This window comes from Canis lupus, chromosome 9 (genome assembly GCF_048164855.1).
Source record: "Canis lupus baileyi chromosome 9, mCanLup2.hap1, whole genome shotgun sequence".
Lineage (NCBI taxonomy): Eukaryota > Metazoa > Chordata > Mammalia > Carnivora > Canidae > Canis > Canis lupus.
In genome coordinates this window covers 42,445,704-42,469,397 of record NC_132846.1, presented here as the reverse complement: position 1 = coordinate 42,469,397, position 23,694 = coordinate 42,445,704, and the positions used below count along the sequence as shown (strand labels likewise).

Below are 23,694 nucleotides of genomic sequence, written 5' to 3'. Positions count from 1 at the left end.
ATTTTTATTTATTTATGATAGTCACACAGAGAGAGAGAAAGAGAGAGAGAGAGAGAGAGAGAGGCAGAGACATAGGCAGAGGGAGAAGCAGGCCCCATGCACCGGGAGCCCGACGTGGGACTCGATCCGGGGTCTCCAGGATCGCGCCCTGGGCCAAAGGCAGGCGCTAAACCGCTGCGCCACCCAGGGATCCCAGAAAATATTATTTTCATTACAATGTTGTTTATGTTAACATATAAAGGCTTTATTATTCTTATTTTGAAGCAAATAAAAATATTTAAAAATTCTCAGTTTAAAAAAAAATTCTCAGTTTTAATTTCTAGTACAGGAAATATTGCTAGACATAACCCACAAAAACAGAAACTATTTGGATTCCTAATTTTTAAGTGCTCTTGAGACTGTTAAGTGTGAGAATTTTGGATTTGACCCATATTATTGAGAATATTATTGCCCACATGGGGCAATTAACCTTGCACAAAAGAAAACTTTTATTTTTATGTCCAGAGAATGTACTATTGATGTCACTAATTCTGTGCTTTCTAAACATTTTGATACTTGTTGACTCTACATATAAAACCCATAAATTTCTATAATGTCATTAACAGTTGAACAGATGTTGGTATACCAATGATGATATAATTTCAGACAAAAGCAAAAGTAACTTAATATTTAAAGTAGTATGCAAAAAGTAGATTTTGTCTAGGCTTTTCAAAATAGGGGAAAGCAATCTGCAAGCTTCACCTAGTATTTTGATTTAGGCTAGAATTTTAACAACTTCATAAGATTCTCCAGAGACTTGGGACCCTCAGATTTAGAACCAATGAACTAACCATATCATATAATCACTGTGGTGTTCACAAAGGAAAATGATGACAGTGTGGAATAGTTTGTACAAACTAACATGACTGAGAAAAAAAATCAAATGATTATGTAAAGGAAATCACACTGCTTTTCAGACATAAGACATTAAAAAAAACTTTGAAAATCATTTCTTCTTTACCCAGAGTAATCTAAACTCATTTGCTCAAAGGAAAATAATAGAAAACATAGAGTGAAGTCTTAACTCTGCATTTTGTTTTAATTAAGATTATACATTAGTATATTAAGATATTTCAATACATATAGTTTTTAATCATTTCATAACCTTTAGTTTTAGATGGATAGTATTTATATTTTCTTCCTAAGAAGAAAACTTGCTAGTTTGTTTGGCTACAAAATTCTATTCTAATCTTTAAGATACATAAATATGTGACAAGAGAGTACATTTATTTTTTAAGCCAAACAGGATGCTTAATTAATAAAAAGATAATTAAAGTCTTTAGAAATTATTTCCTATTTTAACAACATCTATTGAGAATGATGAATTGACTGAAAGTTTGATTTTTTTTTTTTTTTTTTGCTCTGGTCATTCTCTACCCCATGCCTCTTAATTTCAAATAGAGACGCTGATGCCTTTCATAATTGAAAAATTAGCATTCATTTAAGTTGTGAATCATGCTCACTTTTCAAGAGAATTGATCTGTTAAAGAATTATTCTTTTAGCAAATCATTTTTGGGAGATTATCACTGTGTTAGAATTTGAGTCTTCTAGATATTGCCCACTATTATTTAAATGGAATCTATATAACTATTTGTCTTTTTTGCTTAAGCCATTCTTTTACTTAGGGCAATGAAAGACTAAAATTTCAAGTTTGTTCTTAAAAGATACTTAACAGTGTCATATAGCAAGTGAAGTAAAATTCATTTGTCATTTCAGTCAGATTTCATTAAAAGAACTGGTATAAAAAAGAAATGACTTTTCCACATCCAATAAAATATTATGTCATTTCAGTACAACAAATAAATATCATTGGTGACAATGTCATTTAATAAAGAATTGTTTAGAAAAATTGGTTGTCTTCACTAGATTGTGTATTAAAAAGGAAATCCAAATGGTAAATTTTATAGATCTTGTTCTCACTATAGCTGGTAATCTTAAAGAGTAAAAGGACAATCTAGAATATTATATTGTAGTAAAGATATAAAATGTGAAACCAAAATAGTATTTACTATTACACTTGATGACTTAAAAAAATAGATGCATGGCAGTAAATGAACAGGAAGTCTTTTAGCTTAAATACTGCCTCAATGACAAAAAGCTATAGAGGGAAAGTGGTTCTTTTTTTTTTTTTTTTTAAAGATTTTATTTATTTATTCATGAGAGACAGAGAGAGAGAAGAGAGAGAGGCAGAGACACAGGCAGAGGGAGAAGCAGGCTCCATGCAGGGAGCCTGATATGGGACTCGATCCTGGGTCTCCAGGATCAGGCCCTGAGCCAAAGACGGCGCTAAAACGCTGAGCTACCTGGGCTGCCCGGGAAAGTGGTTCTTGATGGTTATTCCCAGAGAATTCTGTACTCCTGGTGATAAATCATGGCACTTATACTTTATTATAATTTGTAGTTGCCTATTTTGTCTGTTTGTAATGGTACGAACAATGTGTGCTGCTCACCACTGCTTTCCCAGCATTAGGCAAACTATTTAATAAATTAATAACTCTGTTGGGAAGGTAAGGACTGCATTTCTTTAAAGACACAAAGCTCAGAAAAGTGTAGTTATTAAGCAGAGACACCAGCATTTGAATCCATGTCTTCTATTATCAAGTTAAGTATTCTTTTACTGCTGATCTTTCAAGACCATATTGTATTTCTGATGTAAAGAAAATATATTTGCACAGATATTTCTGCACATAACAGACTGCATGTCTAATATGAAACATGAAGAGGGATTTCTATGGAGTTTAGCTAACACTATTAGGTACTAAATTATAAATATCAGAACCAAGATGAAGTAAAAGTAAAAATGTCAAACTCACTAGTACTATAATTTTATGCTGGATATCATTCCTGCAATGTCTCATATATTTATCTCAGATTGAATACATTCAAAATCAAAATGAATTGACTCCTTTACTTTACTGTCAAAATGAGTTTCTTCCCTTATTATTCTTTAATATAGTTAACAATATCACCCTTTACCTGTATCTTAAATTAGAAGCCTAACATTCAGACTTTTCTTCCCTAGATTTTTATACTGAAAATTAAAATAAACAATTCACCTAGAATAGACAGATTTAAATCCTGGCCTTGCAATTTTATTCGGTAGGCAATGGCAAAAAATTTTTTTATAAATAAAAAGAAGCTGACATCTGAAGTTGGATTTTGAAGTCACTGAATTAGACTTTTCATGTAGTAATGAAGTTTTAGTCTGAGAGTTCTTGACTGGTGATAACTGGCTGGTGACAACTGTGTTTAAAGTGGTCATTATTGTTGAATATAATTCTCAAAACCTCTACGCAACACAAAAGCTTTTGTTTTTATTCATCCTTCATTCCCTGGTGAAATGTTCTCCTCAGAGAGGACTTCTCTGATAATCCTACCTCTGTAAGGTTTCCCTTTTATTTTCTACCAGTACTACTTTTTCTTTTGCTTAGCATGAATTTCAATTTATAATTATTAAGTTTGGTAAAATTATAATTATTAGAATAATTTATGTTTATCTACCTACTTATTTTAAGATACCATCAACTAAACTGTAAACTCCATAAGGGCAGATATTATATCTGTCATTGATATAAAAGCATAAATAATATCTAGTTTAGTTTTAATTAAGCAGTCTTATAATTTGAGATCTTCAATACATAAATTTGACTTTCTTCACTACCTTTTAAAAAAATCAATATTCAAACTAGTTTTTTATTATGTTAGTGTTCTGATTCAGCCGTTGGAAGTTTAATTTTAAAATTACACTGAAGTACTAATTTTATTTTTGAGGTATATATTCTGGTACAGGTAAAAATTACCTAAAAGGACAAGCAAGAATCTTATTCCTAGATAAACATACAGAAAAAAAAATCCTAGAAAAAAGAGATATTCAAATACACGATTTTATTTAATTCATTGTTATTTCATCTAAGTGTTAACTAAGGAAAAAATATTAAGACAAGCTATATGTTCTCCTAAAGTTTTGTAATGAGCAAATTAACTTAATAGATGTTAATGTTTTTATTTTTAGGATTTCACTTTAGTAAATTTGGAATGCCAAGTTTTAGAATTGCATTTAATATTCCTTTTGTAATTAAGATGTTCACGAAGTTTTAAAAAGGCTCAAAAACTACTATGTTTAATTAAATTTAGCTTAGATATTTATATTCACAGTATATTATCAAGGAAAAGAATATTGCATCTTGAATAGCTCCATTTTCCCAATATTTTTGGTCTAAATATTTGGTGAATGACTAAACATTTATAGCAGACTTAACTTCCAGCTTTATTACCAGGCTTTAGAAATGTGCGTACCTCGGACAGTTGGGATTTAATGAAAACAACAAATTCTTTTGCTTTGAAAATTTAAAAGACATGAATGAGATTCTTCTAATCAATTCAAGTCCAAGAACTCCATGTTTTCAATCAGTTGAAGATGTATGTAGCTGACAGGCACCTGACTAGCATTAACATATATTTTATGTCTAGAATGTTCCAATAGTTTTCCTTCATTGAAGATTTAGAGCCATATATTTTTTAAACTATAAAATTAATATTGGTTATATTGACACAAATCTAAAAGGAATGATATGTAGCAGTAACACTGGGAGGACTTTGCTGAGAAGGTTGTACCATTGTAAAAGCAACTGCACTACACATATGAAGAATTGCTTGAGATCATGTCTAGTTAAGTCCAGTTATAACATTCTTAAAACTCATGTAAAAGTTGGAATTGAGGAAGACAGTATATAAGTTCTAAATCTGATGACAAAGAAAAAGCCACACTTTGAAAAATTACCTGCAGATCTCTTGAATAAATTTAGTGTACAGCTAATAACTAACACCATATCTTATTAAATAAGAAGGAATGTTACCATTAATTTTTTGATGCCAATATTGGATCCATCATATAGAAAACTTAAAAGCACAAATGACTAACTTAACCAGGAAAGGGACATTCCAGAAGAAAGTAGTTACAACCACTATTAAGTCTGCTACTTAATTTATCATATACATGAAGATGTGAGGCAACAAATAAATGTCTAATCCTTTTTTCCTCCCACATATGATTCAATACTTGGGAAAATCATAAGAAATAAATACTAAAAAACTTCCTTCCTTCCCCAAAGGTTGGCATTAAAACTTTCTTTCTAATCAATTTAGATTTGTTTCCAAACATTAGGCAGCAACATTCCAAGTTGAATGTGTTTGAAAAAATTTGGCATGATACTAGAGCAGGGAGCTACCCCAACCTAGAGAAGTTAAAAAAAAAAAAAATCCCTTAGGTGACATTTTTAGATTCTGTTAATATTACTGTTTATTGGGCAGAAATGCATTCATCCTTTGCATAAACAAATAACTTCACATTTATACTGATGAGTATGCTAAAAAAATAAGTCTAAAACAAAAAAACAGGAGCTACAGAAAGTGATACCTATAGCTGTGAGGTAGGAGTAAACATTTTGTATGAAATTTCCATTATCCTATTGTTGGCCTAATATGACTGTGAAACAATAGTAATTATCTTATAGTCCATTCATTTTTCATTGCATTATCTTGCATGCAATCCAACCTTGACAAGCAGAGGGAAATATTGGTTACTTTTTCCAGATTTGTATAGTAGAACAGGTTTAAGGTGCCAAGGAACTGTACTTACTTTTGGTGTTGGGCAGGAAGCTGTAGAAAGACGAGATGTAGCCTGAGCACGAGGCGATTCTGAAGGAGTAGTGCTGAGGGAAGCTGTGTCTCGTGGGAGCACCTGAACACCACGAGAAATGATGGAGTCTGGAATCTGAACAAGAAAAACAAGGATGGTTTAATATTCTGAAAATAGCAACACCATTGAAATCAATACCTACACTATTTTTTTGGGCATTCTTGCTGCCTAGCTGTCATATATTTAGTCTCACTTACTGTTAGATATAAATATATTCAACAATTTGGGATAGGATAGAAACCTTTAGATTTAAAATATTTTCCCTGGTCAAATAATATTTCACGAAAGTTCTCTTTTTAGGAGAGGCAATCTAGCATTGTAGTTAAGGAGCAAAGTGTTTGCCATTCACATTACTGGCTCTGCCACTTAATAATATTTAATTCGTATATATTTTCCATTTTCCTGTCAGATTCTCCACCCTTCTTCATCCTCACTGCTCTAAGCTGACCTGTATAGATAGAATCAACAAGTTATTCTGTGCTTTCTAGTTTCTAGTTGGGTTCAGCCAACTGGGAAGACACTACCAGGAAACTGAAAGGTTAGAGGAGAGTAAGGTCTGGTTTATACCTGTGGTTCCTTTTCTACTAGGTTACCACAGGTTGGCTAGGTCATAGCCACTGTCAGATGATACTTGTTTATGGCTCTTCTCTGGATTCCAGTAGCACTTTCCTCCATTTACCCCATTATGACTAGGAGTATTAATGATCCCAGTATTACTAATCCCAGGGCACCGCATTGTGTCTTGTTGCTTGCCCTAAAATCTGCCCAAACCTTTGTAAACACTATTGTTGCTTATTAAACTCTTCTCAATTATCCATTTAACTATGCTATGACTTCTGTGGGGGCACTGATGGCTCTGCTTTTTAAATCACCATTTCCTTTAACTAGAAAAATGAAGATAATGATAGCATCTACCTTACCAGATTACTGTTGAGGATTAAATAAGATAATGCATATAAATTATCTAGCACTACAAAGTAGTAAATACTTAATAAATGTTAGCTATTATTATTAGATGTTACACTTATCAACATGTTAAAAACTTATGTAACTGAGTATCACTATTCTAAAAATATACAAACATAAGAACAAATAATGTGGATTATTCATTTAAAAATTATTATGTTGATTATAAAATTATTATTGTGAACTATGCATAATTTGCATAGTTCTGGGTAATACTAATGGGTTTAGGTTTTCTGATTTTGAACTGAGAACTTGACCACTTTCAAGTTTTGAGCACAGAGGTAATATACATATGATAAAAGAATAAGCAATTAACATCAGTCACTCAATATCTCTTACTTTGTGAAAACAAGGAAGCAGTAGCCAGACTTTATGACTAGAAAGGTGCTCCTAATCTTATGCATCATCTGTTCCTCATAAATTTTCATAGAAGCTCTTTTATTTAGTTCCCATACCAATATCCTCATTGCCAAGCTACCATCTTAGGGCCTAACAATTTATAAGTAATATTCCCATACTAGGGTGAAAAGCAATGGGAATTCTGAGAAGAAAAACTGCTCTATCGGCTAGTATATTTGAGTACTTAATTGTGATAAATAATTTAAAGAAATGGAGGTAGTCGATTTATTTTTTAAAGATATTTTACTTAAATTCAAGCTAACATATAGTAAAACACTCAGTGCTCATCTCATCTTGTGCCTTCCTTAATGCCAACATATAGTTCATCATTAGTTTCATATGTAGAGTTCAGTAATTCATCAGTTGCATATAACACCCAGTGCTCATTACATCTTGTGTCTCCTTAATGCCCATCACCTGGTTACCCCATCCCCCCACCCACCTTCCCTTCTGCAACACTTTGTTTCCCAGGGTTAGGAGTCTCATGGTTTGTCTTCCTCTAATTTTTCCCCACTCAAGTTTCCCTCCTTTAGATATTCTGATTTAAAAGAGTTAGATGTTGCCATTAATAACTAGTAAAAAGAAATAAAGTCAAAGAAGGCTCCTATTATACTTAACATGACACCATGTTCCTTTACTTCATAGCAATTTCCAGTTATTCTACATTTATATGTATGATGGTTTGATCAATGTCTATCTCCCATACTAGAACGCTTTGTCACAATGAAATCATGCTTTTGCTACTATTTTATGTCCAGTACCTAAGAAGGTACATGCACAAAGTAGTAAGTATGCAGGATATATAGATTTCTAGACTCACAAACACATGTTTACATATACTACACATTCTGTGTGTGTGTGTGTGTGTGTGTGTGTGTGTGTGAATGTAAACAGGACAGCTGGATTTTTCAGGGAAAAGATAAGTTTAAATTTAAAATACATATTTTGGGGTTAATAGTCTGAGATACCCAATGAGCTATTTGAAATATGGCACTGGAGCTCAGAAAAGTTAGGAGTTGGTATACACTTTGGGAATTATCAATGGAAGTGACAGTTTAAGTCATGCATATGTTTCAGGTCATCAAAGGACAGTACATAAAAGAACAAAAGATGATGGTTGATAATTCTAGGAGAGATCTATATTACAGGTTTAACAGAAGAAAAAAATTAAGGGGGAAAATAATCTGTAAATGAAATAACAGTATATCCTAATTTTCCTTGAACAATCAAGATTTATATCTATCATACCAGCTCAATTATTAAATAGCACATCTTTTCACTTTCATAAGTATTTCAGTTTGGAAGATAAATTATCTTACTGGACCACTTTCTTACACCATACACACAAAAAATTTTTTAATGGATTAAAGACCTAAGTGTGAGATTTGAAGTCATAAAAATCCTAGAAGAGAACACAGGGAGTAACCTCTTTGACATCAACCGTAGCAACTTCTTTCTAAATGTCTCCTGAGGTAAGGGAAACAAAAGCAAAAATGAACTATTGGACTTCCATTAAAATAAAAAGCTTCTGAACAGCAAAGGAAACAATCAACAAAACTAAAAGGCAACCTACAGAATGGCAGAAGATATATGCAAATGACATATCTGATAAAGTGTTAGTATCCAAAATCTATAACGAACTTATAAAACTCAGTACCCCAAAGACAAATTGTGCAATTAAAAATGGGCAGCAGACATAGACATTTTCCAAAGAAGATATACAGATGGATAACAGACATTGAAGAGATGCTCAACATCACTGATCATCAGGGAAATGTAAATCAAAACTACAATGAGATATCACCTCACACCTGTCAGAATGGCTAAAATCAGCAAAAAGAAACAAGTGTTGGCGAGGATGTAGAGAAAGGGAATTATCTTACACTTTTGGTGGGAATGCAAATTAGTGCAGTTATTCTGCGAAACAGTATGTATGGCGATTCCTCAGAAAACTAAAAATATAACTACCTTATGATACAATAATTGCAGTACTAGGTATTTACTCAAAGAATACAAAAATACTAACTGAAAGGCATACATGCACCCTGATGTTTATAGCAGCATTATCTATAATAGCCAAGTTATGGCCACAGTCCAATGTCCATCGACTTATACATGGATAAAAAAGATGTTACACACACACACACACACAGGAATATTACTCAGTCATAAAAAGAAAGAAATCTTGCCATTTGCAATGACGTGGATGGAGCTAGAGAGTATTATGCTAAGTGAAATAAGTTGGTCAGAGAGATAACAAATATATGATTTCACTCGTGTAGAATTTTTTTTTTTTTTTTAACTCGTGTAGAATTTAAGAAACAAAACAAATGAGGAAAGGAGGGGAAAAAAGAGAGGAAGCTCACCAAGGAACAGATTCTTAACTATAGACAGCAAAGTGATGGTTAACAGAGGGGAGGTGTGTGGGAGGATCGTAAAATAGGTAATGGGGATTAAGGAGTGCATTTTTGTGATAAGCACTGGATGTTGTATGGAACTGTTGAATCACTAAATTGTATATCTCAAACTAACTTACACTGTATGTTACCTAACTGGAATCTAAATAAAAACTTTAAAAAAGCCATTAGATCCTTCAATTAAAGAAGTTATCAGGACAGTAAAAAAGGTAGAAGTGAGTCAAGGAAGCAAGTGGGATGATAAAGTAGGGTAATTATAAGAAAAGAAGAGGGGATCCCTGGGTGACTCAGCGGTTTAGGGCCTGCCTTCGGCCCAGGGTGTGATCCTGGAGTCCCAGGATCGAGTCCCACGTCTGGCTCTCTGCATGGAACCTGCTTCTCCCTCTGTCTGTGTCTCTGCCTCTCTCTCTCTCTCTCTCTCTCTGTCTCTCATGAATAAATAAATAAAATCTTTAAAAAAATTATTAGTGAGAGATATTCACTATTATTCTTTCTTTTGGTGCCTGAAGTGAAGATCTATTAATGAGAAAAATGGGGAAATATATGTTAAAGATAACTTTAGGAGAGTTATCCATATATTGGATATATGCATTGATGAAAGATCAGGGAGGGTAACTAAAGATTTGGGAAAGGAATTATCAACAATGTGGATCCAGTTAATATTGGCAACCATAAATTTGCAATTTCATTAAGTAGCCTGGAAATAAACTTTCCACCTATCTCAAAAAATGAACTTACACAAAAGATAAATACTTAAAAATCATTTGTAGAGAGATGGTTGTGAAAGCTACACAAATAGATGAGATTTTAAAGACACACATAGACTGAATTTAACAGGCATTAGAACAAGATGGGAGTAGTTATTAGTTGTCTGAGAGACAGCTATTTTATTATTTGATAGATACCTGATTAGAAGAGGTAAAAAGAAAAATTTGAGATAAGGAAAAGGAGGCATTGAATAATGATTACTCAGTTGATGGACATTTGCACTGTTTCCATTTTGGAGACCTATGAACAATGCTACTATGAATATTCTAGTATGTATCATAATTCCTACATGCATTAATTTTTGAATGTATATACTTAGGAATTGAATTGCTAGTTGTCATGTAGGCATATCCTCTTTTACAAATTTCTAAATTGGTTAAGCCAATTTATATGTCTATCAAAAAATGGTGATAGTTCCTACTCCACAACATATCTCTATCTAGAACTGTCAATATCAGCATTTTTTTTTCAAGTCTAGTAGTAGTAATAATATGCTATCATGGTTTTAATGTTCCTTTCCCTGATTAATGAGAAAAAACATTATCTTATAAGATAATGCCTGTTTATCAGGCATTTATATGTTCTTTTTTGTAAAGTCCCTGTTTAAGTCTTTTGCCCACATTTTCCCTTACTGGGTTGTCTGTTTTACTCAATTGTTAGATTTCAGTATCTATTCTGGATAACTAGTCCTTTGTCAGTTTTATATGGTAAAAATATCTGTAGCTTGTTGTCTTACTTAATCATGTCTTATGATGAACAGAATATTATAATTTAACCAAATCTATCAGTATTTTTCTTTATAGTAAGGACTCCATTGGAAAATGCAGAGTAGGAAATGCCAAAGTCCATCACTCCATGAAAGAGGTGACTAAGCTAGCAAAAATGATCAGAATCAACTTTGCCAGATATTTACAAACCAAAAGTTTATAGGAAACAAGTGAATGCTTAATCAAGAAAAGGAAAAAAAAAAACCCTATTCCTCCACTAATATATACTTGAAGACACAGCTACATTCCTGGTAAGCATTCTGAGTACTACAGAGAGAACAAACTTTATTCTTAAGAATTGCAGTTCATTGTTTCAGTATGTCCAGTGGCTCAATGAAGGATATATAGGGCTTGCTTTTATTTCCCCTAACCTGGAACTTTTCCTGGGCTTCTGCAGCTAACCAGGATTTGTTGTATTGTTCAAAAATATAAAGGAAAATATATTAGCTACTGCTCTCTGGGAAAGGGATGGCAGTTGGGACAATGAGTAGATTAACTGAGACACTTGAAAAGAAAGGCTATGTTATGAAATGCTTTCAGGTATATGCACTTTGAAAAGCATATTCTCGGGAATCCAAGTTCATGTTTATGCCCAGGGTTAGCCAAATCCTCCAAAGACTTTACTTAATCTTACACTTCTTGCTGAACTCTGACTCTACACAGCAGGAAGTGATAGCTAAGAGTTGTAAACTGGCTGAGTGTTAGAGGCATGCCCTGATATATACAGAGTCTAAATGCAAAGAATAAGAGATTTTCTGTTTTTGTATACATTCTCCCCAGGCACTTAAGGAAATCTCTGTTTGACTACACAGCTAATGCAATAGAGACCTTAGTAACCAATAAATAATAATAGACTTGTCAAGAAAAGTTAATCATCAAACCAAAACCAATAATTATGACAAAGAGCATTATTATACCTTGGGGAGGGGGAAGAATCTGACTTCCAGAGATTCTACTTATAATATTCAAAATGTTCAGTTTGCAACAAAAATTATAAGCTATGCAAAGAAACAAGAAAGTGTGGCCCATAATAGGAAAACAACAACAAAAAAGAATAAATAGAAACTGTTCCTGAATGAGCTCAGACACTAGGCTGACTAGAATTTAAATCAACTATTTACTTTTTCACTATTAAAAAAATCCACATAAAAGTGGATACACACAGTTCAAACTCATGTTGTTCAAGGGTCAACCATCTAACTAAAATAAAAAATTCACTGGATGAGTTCAGTGTAGATTTGAGCAAGCAAAGAATTAGTGACTTGAAGATAAATCAATTGAGAATACTCAATTTGAGCAAAAGAAAAAAAGAATGAAGATAAATGAGCAGAATTTCAGAAAACTATGGGAGTACACTAATAAATGCACCAAGATATGTATAATGGGAGCATTATAGTGCAAAGAATATAAGGAGAGGAGAGAGAGAAAATATTTGAAGAAATAATGACTAAAAACTTTCCAAATCTAATGAAAGATATACATCTACATGTCCAAGAAGTTCAACAATTCCAAGTTAGATAAAGAGAGCTACACCAAGACACATTGTAACAAACTGTTAAAAGTGAAAGACAAAGAATTCTGAAAGCAGCAAGAGAGAAGCAACCTATATGAGAGATCCTCAATAAAGTTAACAGCCAATTTTTCAACAGAAACTGTAGGGGTCAATAGATAGCAAAATAACTTACTCAAAATGCTGGAAGAAAACGATCTGTCACTCAGAAATTTTATATCTGGCAAAACTATAATCCAAAAATGAAAAGGAAATCAAAATATTCTCAGATAAACAAAAGATGAGAGTTCAATACTAGTAGAGCTTCCCTACAAAAAATGCTAAAAGTCCTACAGGCTGAAATGAAAGGACAATGAACAGTAATCTGGTATTCACATGGAGAAATAAATAACACTGGTACTCTACACAGGTAGATATAAAAGTATTAATATATATTTTGGGTTGTAAATCAATAATTTAAAAAGAAAAATATATAAAACAATAATTATAAATCTGTGTTGATGGGCAAAAAAGGTACAAATATGTGTTTTGTGAAAATAACAACATAAGTGAGGAAGACTGGGCAAATATTTTGCTTAATATTTAAACTAATTTGGAATTAATTCAAACTAGACTGTTACGAAGTAAGATGTTAATTTTAACCCCTTGGGCAACCACTACAAAAATAACTAAAAAAAAATATTTGACACAAGAAATAAGAGAAAAATGAAAATGACACACTAGAAAAATATATTAATCAAAAATGAAGGAAGTAATGGAGAAAATGAGGAACAAAAAAGATAAAAGACATATAGAAATAACAAACTATAAAAAAACCTTACTTTATCAGTAATTACAATAATTGTAGCTGGATTACACTACCCAATTAAAAGGCAGAGACTAACAAAATGGATTAAAAAACATGATCTAAGTATACACCTTAGACCCAAAGACATAAATAGGTTGAAAGTGAAAGAATGGAAAGATTTTTTTTCTATGCAAACAGTAATCAAGAGAGATAGAATGGCTACAATAATATCAGACAAAATAGATATTAAGACAAAAACTGTTACAAGAGACAGACATAAAATATTGATAAAAAGGTCAATCCATCAGAAGATATATGAATCATAAACATATGCACACCTAATAAGAGCCCCAAAATATACAAAGCAAAAACTAACAGTACTGGAGAAAAATATCCATCAACAACAGTGAAGGAGACTTCAGTGTTCCACTTTCAATAACGGTTAGAGCAATTAGGCAGAAGATCAACAAGAAGAACAGAAGATTTGAACAACAGTGTAACCCAATAACCATATAGAGAAAAATCTACCTGGTAACAGTAAAATACACATTTTTCTCAAGTGAACAAGGAACATTTTACACTAAAATACTGAAATCAAACAATGTATCTTCTCTGACTATAATGAAAGGAAAGTGGAAAACAAGATAGAAAGAAACTGGGAAATTTACAAATACAGGGAAATTAAACACATTCTTAACTGATGAGTCAAGGAAGAAATTACAAAGGAAATTATAACATTTTGACATGAATGAAATGGAAACACAATATACCGAAACTTACAGGTGCAGCAACAGTAGTTCAGAGGGGAAATTTGTAACTGCAAAATCTACTTTAAAAAAGAAGAAAGATTTCAAATCAGTACTCTAATCTACTAAGAACTAAAAAAATAAGAGCAAACTAAACCCAAATCAGAGAGAAAGAAAGAACTAATAAAAAGTATAACAAAGATAAATAAAATAGAGAACAAAAAGACACTGAATCAACAAAACCAAAGTTGGTTCTTTGGAAAGTGCAACAGAATGGATAAACCTTTACCTAGGGAAAAAGAAAGAAAATTCATATTACTAAAATTAGGACTAAAAGTGAAGACATTACTATTGATTTCACAGAAATAAAAATTATACTATAAACAATTGTATGCCAAAAATCAAATAACCCAGATAAATCCAGAAATTATGAAAATTGATACAAGAAATCAAAAATCTGGAGGAGACATTGAATAATACGAAACAGTAATCAAAAAAAGTCTCAACAAGGAAAAACTCAAGGCCAGATGGTCTCACTAAAATATTCTATCAAATGTTTAAAAAAGAGTTAACACAAATCCTTTAAAAACTCTTCTACAAAACTGAAGAGGTGGGAATACTTAACTCATTTTATGGTACTAGTGTTACCCTGATACCAAAAACAAATGCAGACATCATAGGAAAAGAATACTATAGACCAGTATTCTTTATGAATACAGAAGCAAAGATCTTAAATAAAATACTAGAAATTAAATCCAACAGCATATTAAAATGATTACATACCACGAACAAGTGGGATTTATTCCATGAGTGTGTGTTTCAGCATAAGGTATATAATCAGTATAATCAGAAATATAATCAATACATTAACAGAATGAAAAAAAATCCACATGATCATCTCAATTGATGTAGAAAAAGCATTTGACATAATTGAACACCCTTTCATGATAAAAACACAAAAAAACCCACAAACAAATAGAAGGCAACTTCCCCAGTTTGATAAAGGGCATCTATGAAAAATCCAGAGTTAACATCCCATTTTTAATGATAAAAGACAAAAAACTCCCTCCTAAGATCAGGATCAAGGATTTCTTCTTTCACCATTTCTTTTCAACATTGTACTAGACGTAATGGAAGTTCTAGCCAGGGAAATTAAATAAGAAAAATAAATAAAAGGCATTATCTTGCATTTGGTAATAGATTCTTAGACATTATACCAAATGTAAAAGGAACAAAGAAAATTTACACAAATAAGACCATCAAAATTAAAAACTTGAGGTGCCTGGGTGGCTCAGTTGGGTAAGCACCTGACTCTTGATTCAGGCTCAGGTCATGTTCTCAGGGTCCTAAGATTAAGCACTGCAGCAGGCTTTGCTCAGCATGGAGTCTTTTGAGATTCTTTTTTCCCCTTCCCTCTATCCCCTTCCCCCATCTGCACACTCTTTCTTTCTGTTTCAATAATTAAGTAAATAAAACCTAAAAAAATTAAAACTTTTGTGCATCAAAGGACATGATCTAGAAAAGCATAAAAGACAACCTACAGAATGGGGGAAAATATTTGCAAATCACTTATCTCATAGTGGTCCAGTACCCAGAATATATAAAGAACATTTAACAACGAAAGATAAATAATCAATTTTTTAAAAACCTCATTTTTTAAAAGAGGCAAAAGATTTGGATAGACATTTTTTCTAAAAAGATATACAAATGGCCAATAAGCAGCAATAAACGATGCTCAGCATAATTAGCATTAGAGAAATACAAATCAAAACCACAATGAGATATCACTTTACACCCAATGACTACAGTTTCATTTTTTTAAATAAGGAAAAAAACAAATGTTGAGCATGTAGAGAAACTAGAAATCTCATAAATTGCTATTGGGTATGTAAAATAATATATCTTGACAGAAAACAGTTTTGTGGTTCCTCAAAAAGTTAAACAGAATTATATGATTCAACAATTTTACTCCTAGGTGTATATCCAAGAGAATGAAAAAAATGGTGTTTAAACCAAAATTTTCTTTCTTTTTTTTTTTTTAAGATTGTATTTATTTATTCATGAGAGACACACACAGAGAGAGAGGGGGGCAGGTAGAGACACAGGCAGAGGGAGAACCAGGCTCCATGCAGGGAGCCCGACGTGGGACTCAATCCCGGGTCTCCAGGATCAGGCCCTGGGCTGAAGGCGGTGCTAAACCGCTGAGCCACCCGGGATGCCCTAAACCAAAATTTGAACACAGATGTTCATACCAGTATTATTTTAATAACCAAAGAGTGGAACCATCCCAAGTGTCCATCAATTGACCAATGACAAAACAACATGTGGCATACCTACACAATGGAGTATTGTGCAGCCATACAAGGAGTACTGATACATGCGACAATACAGATGAACCTTGGAAACATGTTGTTAAGCAAAAGCAGCTAGATATAAAAAGCCACATATTGTATGATTCCATTTTTCTGTAATGTCCAGAGGGGTCAAAAGCATAGAGACAGAAAGTAAATTAGCAGTTGCCAGAAGGTAGGGAAAGGGATTATGCTTAATTGATATGGTGTTTTTTGGTGGGTAAGAAAATATTCTGGAATGAGATAGAGGTGATGTTGCACAACACTGTGAATGTACTAAAAGCCACTGAACTGTATTTTGAATGGTTAAATGGTGAATTTTATGTTACATGAATTTTACTTCAATTAAGTTTTAAAAGGAATCCTTCCCTACCCCAGTATAATGAAAATGTTGTCCTATATCATTCTATAGAAGCTTTACATTTTGCCTTTCATATTTAGGTCTCCATTAAACTTAGAATTGATTTTTATATACTCTATGAGATAGACGAATCAACTTCATTTTTTAAATTTTATATGGACAAACTATGGTCCCAGCATCATTTATTGAAAAAAGACTTTTTCCATGAGTATGTGGTAAAACTCTATCATATACCAACTGTCCACATGTACATTGGTGGTTTTTGGGCTTATATTCTGTTCCACTGGTCTGTTAATTCTTGCATCAATAATGTAATGTTTTAATTATATCATTTTAAGTCTTGATATTTATAGAACAGGTCTTTCCACTTGGTTCTTTTCCTTATTCAAGAATATCTTGGTTATTATTGGCCTTTGCATATCCATTCTATATAAATTTTAGAAGCAGCTTATCAAATTTATTTCTTCCTTTTTATTTTTATTTTTTTATTTTTATTTTTTTTAAGATTTATTTTTATTTATTTATTTATGATAGACACAGAGAGAGAGAGAGGCAGAGACACAGGCAGAGGGAGAGGGAGAAGCAGGCTCCATGCAGGGAGCCCGATGTGGGACTCGATCCTGGGACTCCAGGATCGTGCCCTGGGCCAAAGGCAGGCACGAAACCACTGAGCCACCCAGGGATCCCTATTTCTTCCTTTTTAATTAAACACACACACTCACCACTTAGGAACTGGTAGGATTGTGTTTACTATGTTTGTATAGAAAAGTATAAAAAAGTTTTAAAAGATAATCCTCTAATTAAAGTGTTTATTTCTAGGGCACTGTGAAATCAAATGAGAAAAAATGAGAGGGTAACTCAAATAGGTGTTAATCTTTTTGATTCATTTTAATTTTATTTCTTTTTCATTTTTATTTTTCAATAAGGAGAACATATTCAGGTATTACTTGTACAATTATAAACATTTTGTAAAATATTTATTTATTTGAGAGCGAGCAAGAGAGAGAAAGAGAGAGGGAATATGTGAATGGGGCGAGGGGCAGAGGGAAAAGAATCTCAACCAGATGCCCCACTGAGCCTGGAGCCCAATGGGGAGCTTGATCCTATGACCCATAAGATCATGACCCGAGATGGTATTACGAGTTGGATGCTTAACTAACTGAACCACTCAGGTGCCCCAATACAAACATTTTTAGTAATAAAAATCATGAGAGTGATTGTTTCAAAATTAAGAAGTGGTATCTGTACTCAACAATTAGGGAGAAGTAAAAGAATGAACACAATGTCTTGTACACAGTTGATACTTAATAATTATTTTCTTTATAATAAAGAAGCAGAAGCAAAAGCTAACTTTTAAGAACTATAAGTTCTGTTTGAGATAGAAGGAATGGAAGAAAGAATTAACTCAGAAAAATAGTTTAAGCAGAAAGGACAGATGTTTACCCTTGATGGTCTTTATTTTAATACATTAAAAAGCAAGATAAGAGAATAGGGAAAAGGAAGAGGTGAGAAAGGTAAAGATCTGAAAATTGCAATTTGTCAACATGTATAAAGGATTCAATAAGAAATGAACCCAAGGCTTGTCAAGGAGTAGTGAGGATCCACCTAAATAAGCAGAATTTGTAGTGGGTAACATAAGCACCAATGAGAAGAAGAAATCCCAAATCACTTACAAGCAACATTCCTACTTTAAGAGAACTAATCTGTATTTTTATTGTCTTATGTAACTGATAGCATAGAAACTGAGAAAACAATTTGTCTCAGTTGATCTCAAAACATTCTGTAGATATGCAATGTAATTTCAACTGTGAATTATTAAACAACAGAATTTTACCCATCAAGGGAAATTGTAATGAGAATGCATACTTTTTTAAAGGAACTGTGCTAATTCTTTCATCTATGTTGCTTTTTGTTCCTAAAGCTAACTTGACTCATTGGGTGAATACTTCTAAAAGAAGAAACAGAGTTATAATATCAAAATCAGAATACATAACCAAATTATCACATCTCTTTTAGAACTCCATGGTCTTTTGAAATGCCAGTAAGAATACCAATAAAATAAACACATAAGTTTGTGTTTTGATGCCAAGAAAATTCATAAATGAACATACAATTCTCCTTTGAATCATTATTTTTACCACTTACTATATTTGCTTTGAAAAAATGTTTAAATTTACAGAAAAGTTGGAAGACTAATACAATAGAAGAGTTCTATGATATTTGGATTTAATTTTGGGTAGGCAGTGACCAAGTGTATAATAATTGGAACTAGTATCCGAAAGCAGACATGTGTAGAGCTTCCATAGCAACAGTTTTCAGTCTCAATGATAATGCTTTTAGAGTCATTGTCCAGGTTGGTGTTTAGTTCCATCATATGTGCCCTTTTGTAGTAACTTCTCTGTTTAAAGACCTAAAAGGTAGGCTGTATTTTCTGAAAATCTAACTAGATACCCAAGTATGCAATACAAGATCTGAACTAGATAATAGAAATAGATTAAAAATATGAATACCTAAAAGGATTAAAAAAATATGTATCATATATCTTTTCCAGAGCTTCTAATATTGATCCTTTAGAGGGTATGATTGTCACAAAATTTTGCTTAATAACAGAACTGTCAAGTGTATCCTGAGTTTAGTAAGGTATTTGACAAGTCATTCATAAAACTCCTGTGGACAAGACAGACAAAGAAAGTTTGTTTTGATTGGCTAGAAGAGAAATACCTGTTAGCTGGTTAAGCAATCATAACCAGTAGGGTTTCTGGTAGCATGTGAAATGGCCTGTCCTAAAAAAAGGTTCTACCAGTGACTTCAATAAAAGAGTGATTAACATATATACAGGTAACAGAGCTACAAATGACAGGTAATATACTAAATAGCAGATACCAATTTAAAAAAAAAATCTCCTTAGGCTAGACTGATCAGATAAATGCAGCAAAACAAAAATAAATGTGAACAGTTAGTGGTAATGCAAAGTGGTGCAGCCACTCTAGAAAACGGTATAGAGGTTCCTCAAAAAGTTAAAAACAGAACTTACCCTATGACCCAGTAATTGCACTACTAGGTATTTTCCCAAGGTACAAAAATACTGATTCGAATTGACACATGCTTCCCAATGTTTATAGCAGCATTATCAATGACAGCCAAATTATGCAAAGAGTCTATGTGTCCATTAACTGATGAATGGATAAAGAGGATGTGGAATATATATACAATGGAATATTACTCAGCCATCCGAAAAAATGAATCTTGCCATTTGCAATGATGTGGATGGAGCTAGAGTATATTAGGCTAAATGAAACAAGTCAAAGACAAATACCATATGATTTTACTCACGTGGAATTTAAGAAACAAAACAGATGAATACAGAAGAAGGGAGAACAAAAAAGAGATGGAGGCAAACCATAAGGACTCTTAACTAGAGAGAATACACTTAGAATTACTGGAGGGAAGGTGGGCAAGGGATGGGTTAAATGGGTGATACTATTAAGGAGGGCACTTGTGATGAGCAATGGTGTTATATGCAAGTAATGAATCACTAAATTCTACTCCTGAAACCAATATTATACTATATATTAACTAAAATTTAAATAAAAACTTGAAACAAAAAATAAAATAAAAAGTAGACATTATTAATACAAAAAAGGAACAGATATGTAAAGACCTGAATTTAGATTAAAATTAATGATAAAAAATCCATAAGAATTTGATTCATACATATATATAAAGAAAAGTCACACTTTATGATTTTGTCTAGACAGTGAACAATGAGGTATAACAAATGTTCCTTAAAATGTAAAACTTCACATATTCATGAGTTTGTTTCTTTACAAGGACTATTTATACTTATTAAAATTATTCTCCTATTGTTTAAAATTATTCAGAATTTTTGTTGTTCTCAATGGTATTAATCAGAATCCTTATTAAAATTTGTTTTGCCATATATACTTGCCTTCCAGGAAAATAGAAGGTATAATCTTGCCTATACCTGCATTTTGGTATCAATTTCTGATGGTTTATATAAACCACTTAGAATAGTATCTGCTGTCTAGTTGGCTTTCAAAAATTATCTCATCATTATTACTATGGTCACTTAATATATTGGTTTATTATAGGGAAAGAGTATGATTATTGTCTTTCATAGAAGAGTCCCTATACATCATGGGCATTACTAAATATATCTTCATTTTTTCATCTATCTTATAAACGTAGTTAATGGACATCTATTCTTTAGAGATAGATGATATATCATAATTTTTCATGGAACATATTTAACAAATATTTACACAGTGTATAATATGTGCCAAATGTTGGGTATATCGATCATATAAACTAAGAGATGTGATCCTTGTTCTTCATGGACCTTGCAGTCTACATATATAAATTTCAAACCCATGAATAAGTATATAATTTTAAATTGTAATAAGTGCTATAAAGAAAAAGAACAAGATGCTATAGGAGAATAACTGCAAACAATTTAGACTGGAGGAGACAGATCAAGGTCTTTCTATGAGAGACAAATACTTATACTGGGACAGAAAGAATAAATAGAAGTCAATCAGGCAAAGAATGGGGTTAAGAGGTCCCCATTTAGGGGACATTTTAGGTCCCCTTTTAGGGGACAGCATATTGCCTAATGCAAGAAAAAGCTTGATGAAGGTTAGTGAGCAATGAAGAAAGGGAGAGGAATGGTAAGAAAAGGCCTAGAAGGGATCCCTGGGTGGTGCAGCGGTTTAGCGCCTGCCTTTGGCCCAGGGCGCGATCCTGGAGACCCGGGATCGAATCCCACGTCGGGCTCCGGGTGCATGGAGCCTGCTTCTCCCTCTGCCTATGTCTCTGCCTCTCTCTCTCTCTTTCTCTCTCTGACTACCATAAATAAATAAAAATTTAAAAAAAAAAAAAAAGAAAAGGCCTAGAAAAGCTGGGGATGGGAGCCAGATCATGTAGAATCTAGCAGAACATGTAGAAGAATCCATTGAAGGTTTCAAGTAGAAAAGTGACATGAAAAAAAAAGTGACATGATTTACTTTGTGTTGTAAAAAACAGACTCTGGCTTTGAGAGGAAGAGCAAACTGAAGAGAGGCTAAAGTGGAACTGATAAGACTAGTCACTGAAATAACTGAGATGAAAGATGATGGTGGATTAGACCAGATTGTTTCCTGGGAATTTATCATGCCAAGTAACTTCAAAATAGCCATTGATAAGTCTCATAGGATTTCGTAGAATAAAATCTGGAATAATAAGACAAGTTTTGCATCTCACAAGAATACTGTTATGATAAACTTATAAAATTAGTTCATTTTAGAATATATTTTCTGTATTACACTGTAAGTTCCTCAAGGGGAGGGTTCAAATCATATATAATCATTTAAAAACTCACGGCATCGAGCAAAGTGATATTTATATACATATTAGTGTCAAAAGAAATATTTGGTGAATGAATATAATACAAAATGAAAGGAAAGATAAATAGAGATTGGATTTATGAAAGGCTTTAGGGAGGAGACTGGACTTTACCTAGCACAATACATTTAAAAAATTTTTTTTAATTTTTAATTTTTATTTAAATTCTGGTTAGCTAATATACAGTGTAACATTCATTTCAGATGTACAAGACAGTGATTCAACACTTCCATATAGCACTCAATGTTCCTCATAAGTGCACTTCTTAATCCCACCCCCTATTTCCTCCATCCCCCCACTTACCTCCCCTTTGTTAACCATCAGTTTGTTCTTTATAGTTAAGAATCTGTTCTTGGTTTGCCTCTCTCTTTTTTTCTCCCCTTTGCTCATTTGTTTTGTTTCTTAAACTCCACATATGAGTGAAATCATATGGGTATTTGTCTTTCTCTGACTTATTTAGTTTAGCATTATACTCTCTAGCTCCATCCATGTCATTGAAAATGGCAAGATTTCATTCTTTTTTTTTATGGGTTATAGTCCATTATATGTGTGTGTGTGTATGTATATTTCTTGATCCATTCATTAGCCAATGGAAACTTGGGCTGTTTCCGTAGTTTGGCTATTGTAGATAATTGCTGCTTTAAAGACTGGGGTGCAAGTATAACTTTAAATCAATATTGCTAAATTCTTTGGATAAATACCTAGTAAAGCATTTGCTGGATTGTACAGCAGTTCTATTTTTAACTTTTTGAGGAACCTCCATACTGTTTTCCAGAGTGGCTGAACCAGTTTGAATTCCCATCATTAGTGCAGGAAGGTTCCCTTTTCTCCATATCCTTGCCAACATCTGTTGTTTCTTGTGGCACAAGAATACTTAAACTAAGGGATAGGCCTTGCAACTAAACTCAACAATTGTGTGTATGAGCCTTTAGAGAGGGGCAGTGGCATTAACTACATTTCCAAAGGAGGTAACAACTTATAAAAATGTAATAACCACAGAGTTAGGCCTTATAGGATGCCTAAACGTTGAATAAGGAGAAAGAAAGGATTGTTCAATCGGGCAAAGAAAGAGGAAGTATGAATGGAGAATTGTATAAGTATTATCTGAAAGTTGAGTTAGAATCAGTGAGGTGATCAACCTCCTAAAATAACAAATATTTACTTTTATACAGATACTGTGTTAAGTGCTTTTATATCCATTTTCCTATGTGAATATCCATAACTTAGCCATTAAGTAGTAACAAAGTTGGTATTATTATTTCTATTTTAGAGAAGACTGCAGCTTAGAAATAAAAAAGTACTACCCCAATGTCATAGAGCTGACAGAACTAAAAATATCTGATGCCAAAGTTAATGCTGTTTTGTAAGGTACAATGCATATTGCTTCCCATATTTGAAAAAGGTCTTTGTAGCTTATTTTAATAAGGCTTCTTACTTATTTTACTGATAATAATAGTTAGTTAGCTTCATGAAAAACTTGTAAG

The 23,694-nt window shown here is 32.7% G+C and overlaps 1 protein-coding gene across 16 annotated transcripts in view; it reads right to left on the bottom strand.

Annotated features, from left to right (window-relative positions):
- Nucleotides 1–23,694, bottom strand: part of GPHN (gephyrin) — a 625,629-nt gene that overhangs the window by 201,362 nt on the left and 400,573 nt on the right. For all 16 annotated transcript variants that reach the window (XM_072838965.1, XM_072838966.1, XM_072838969.1 and 13 more), the window contains one exon: nt 5,679–5,813. In XM_072838965.1, coding sequence (XP_072695066.1) covers nt 5,679–5,813 — 135 coding nt within the window. The remainder of the gene's footprint in view (nt 1–5,678; nt 5,814–23,694) is intronic.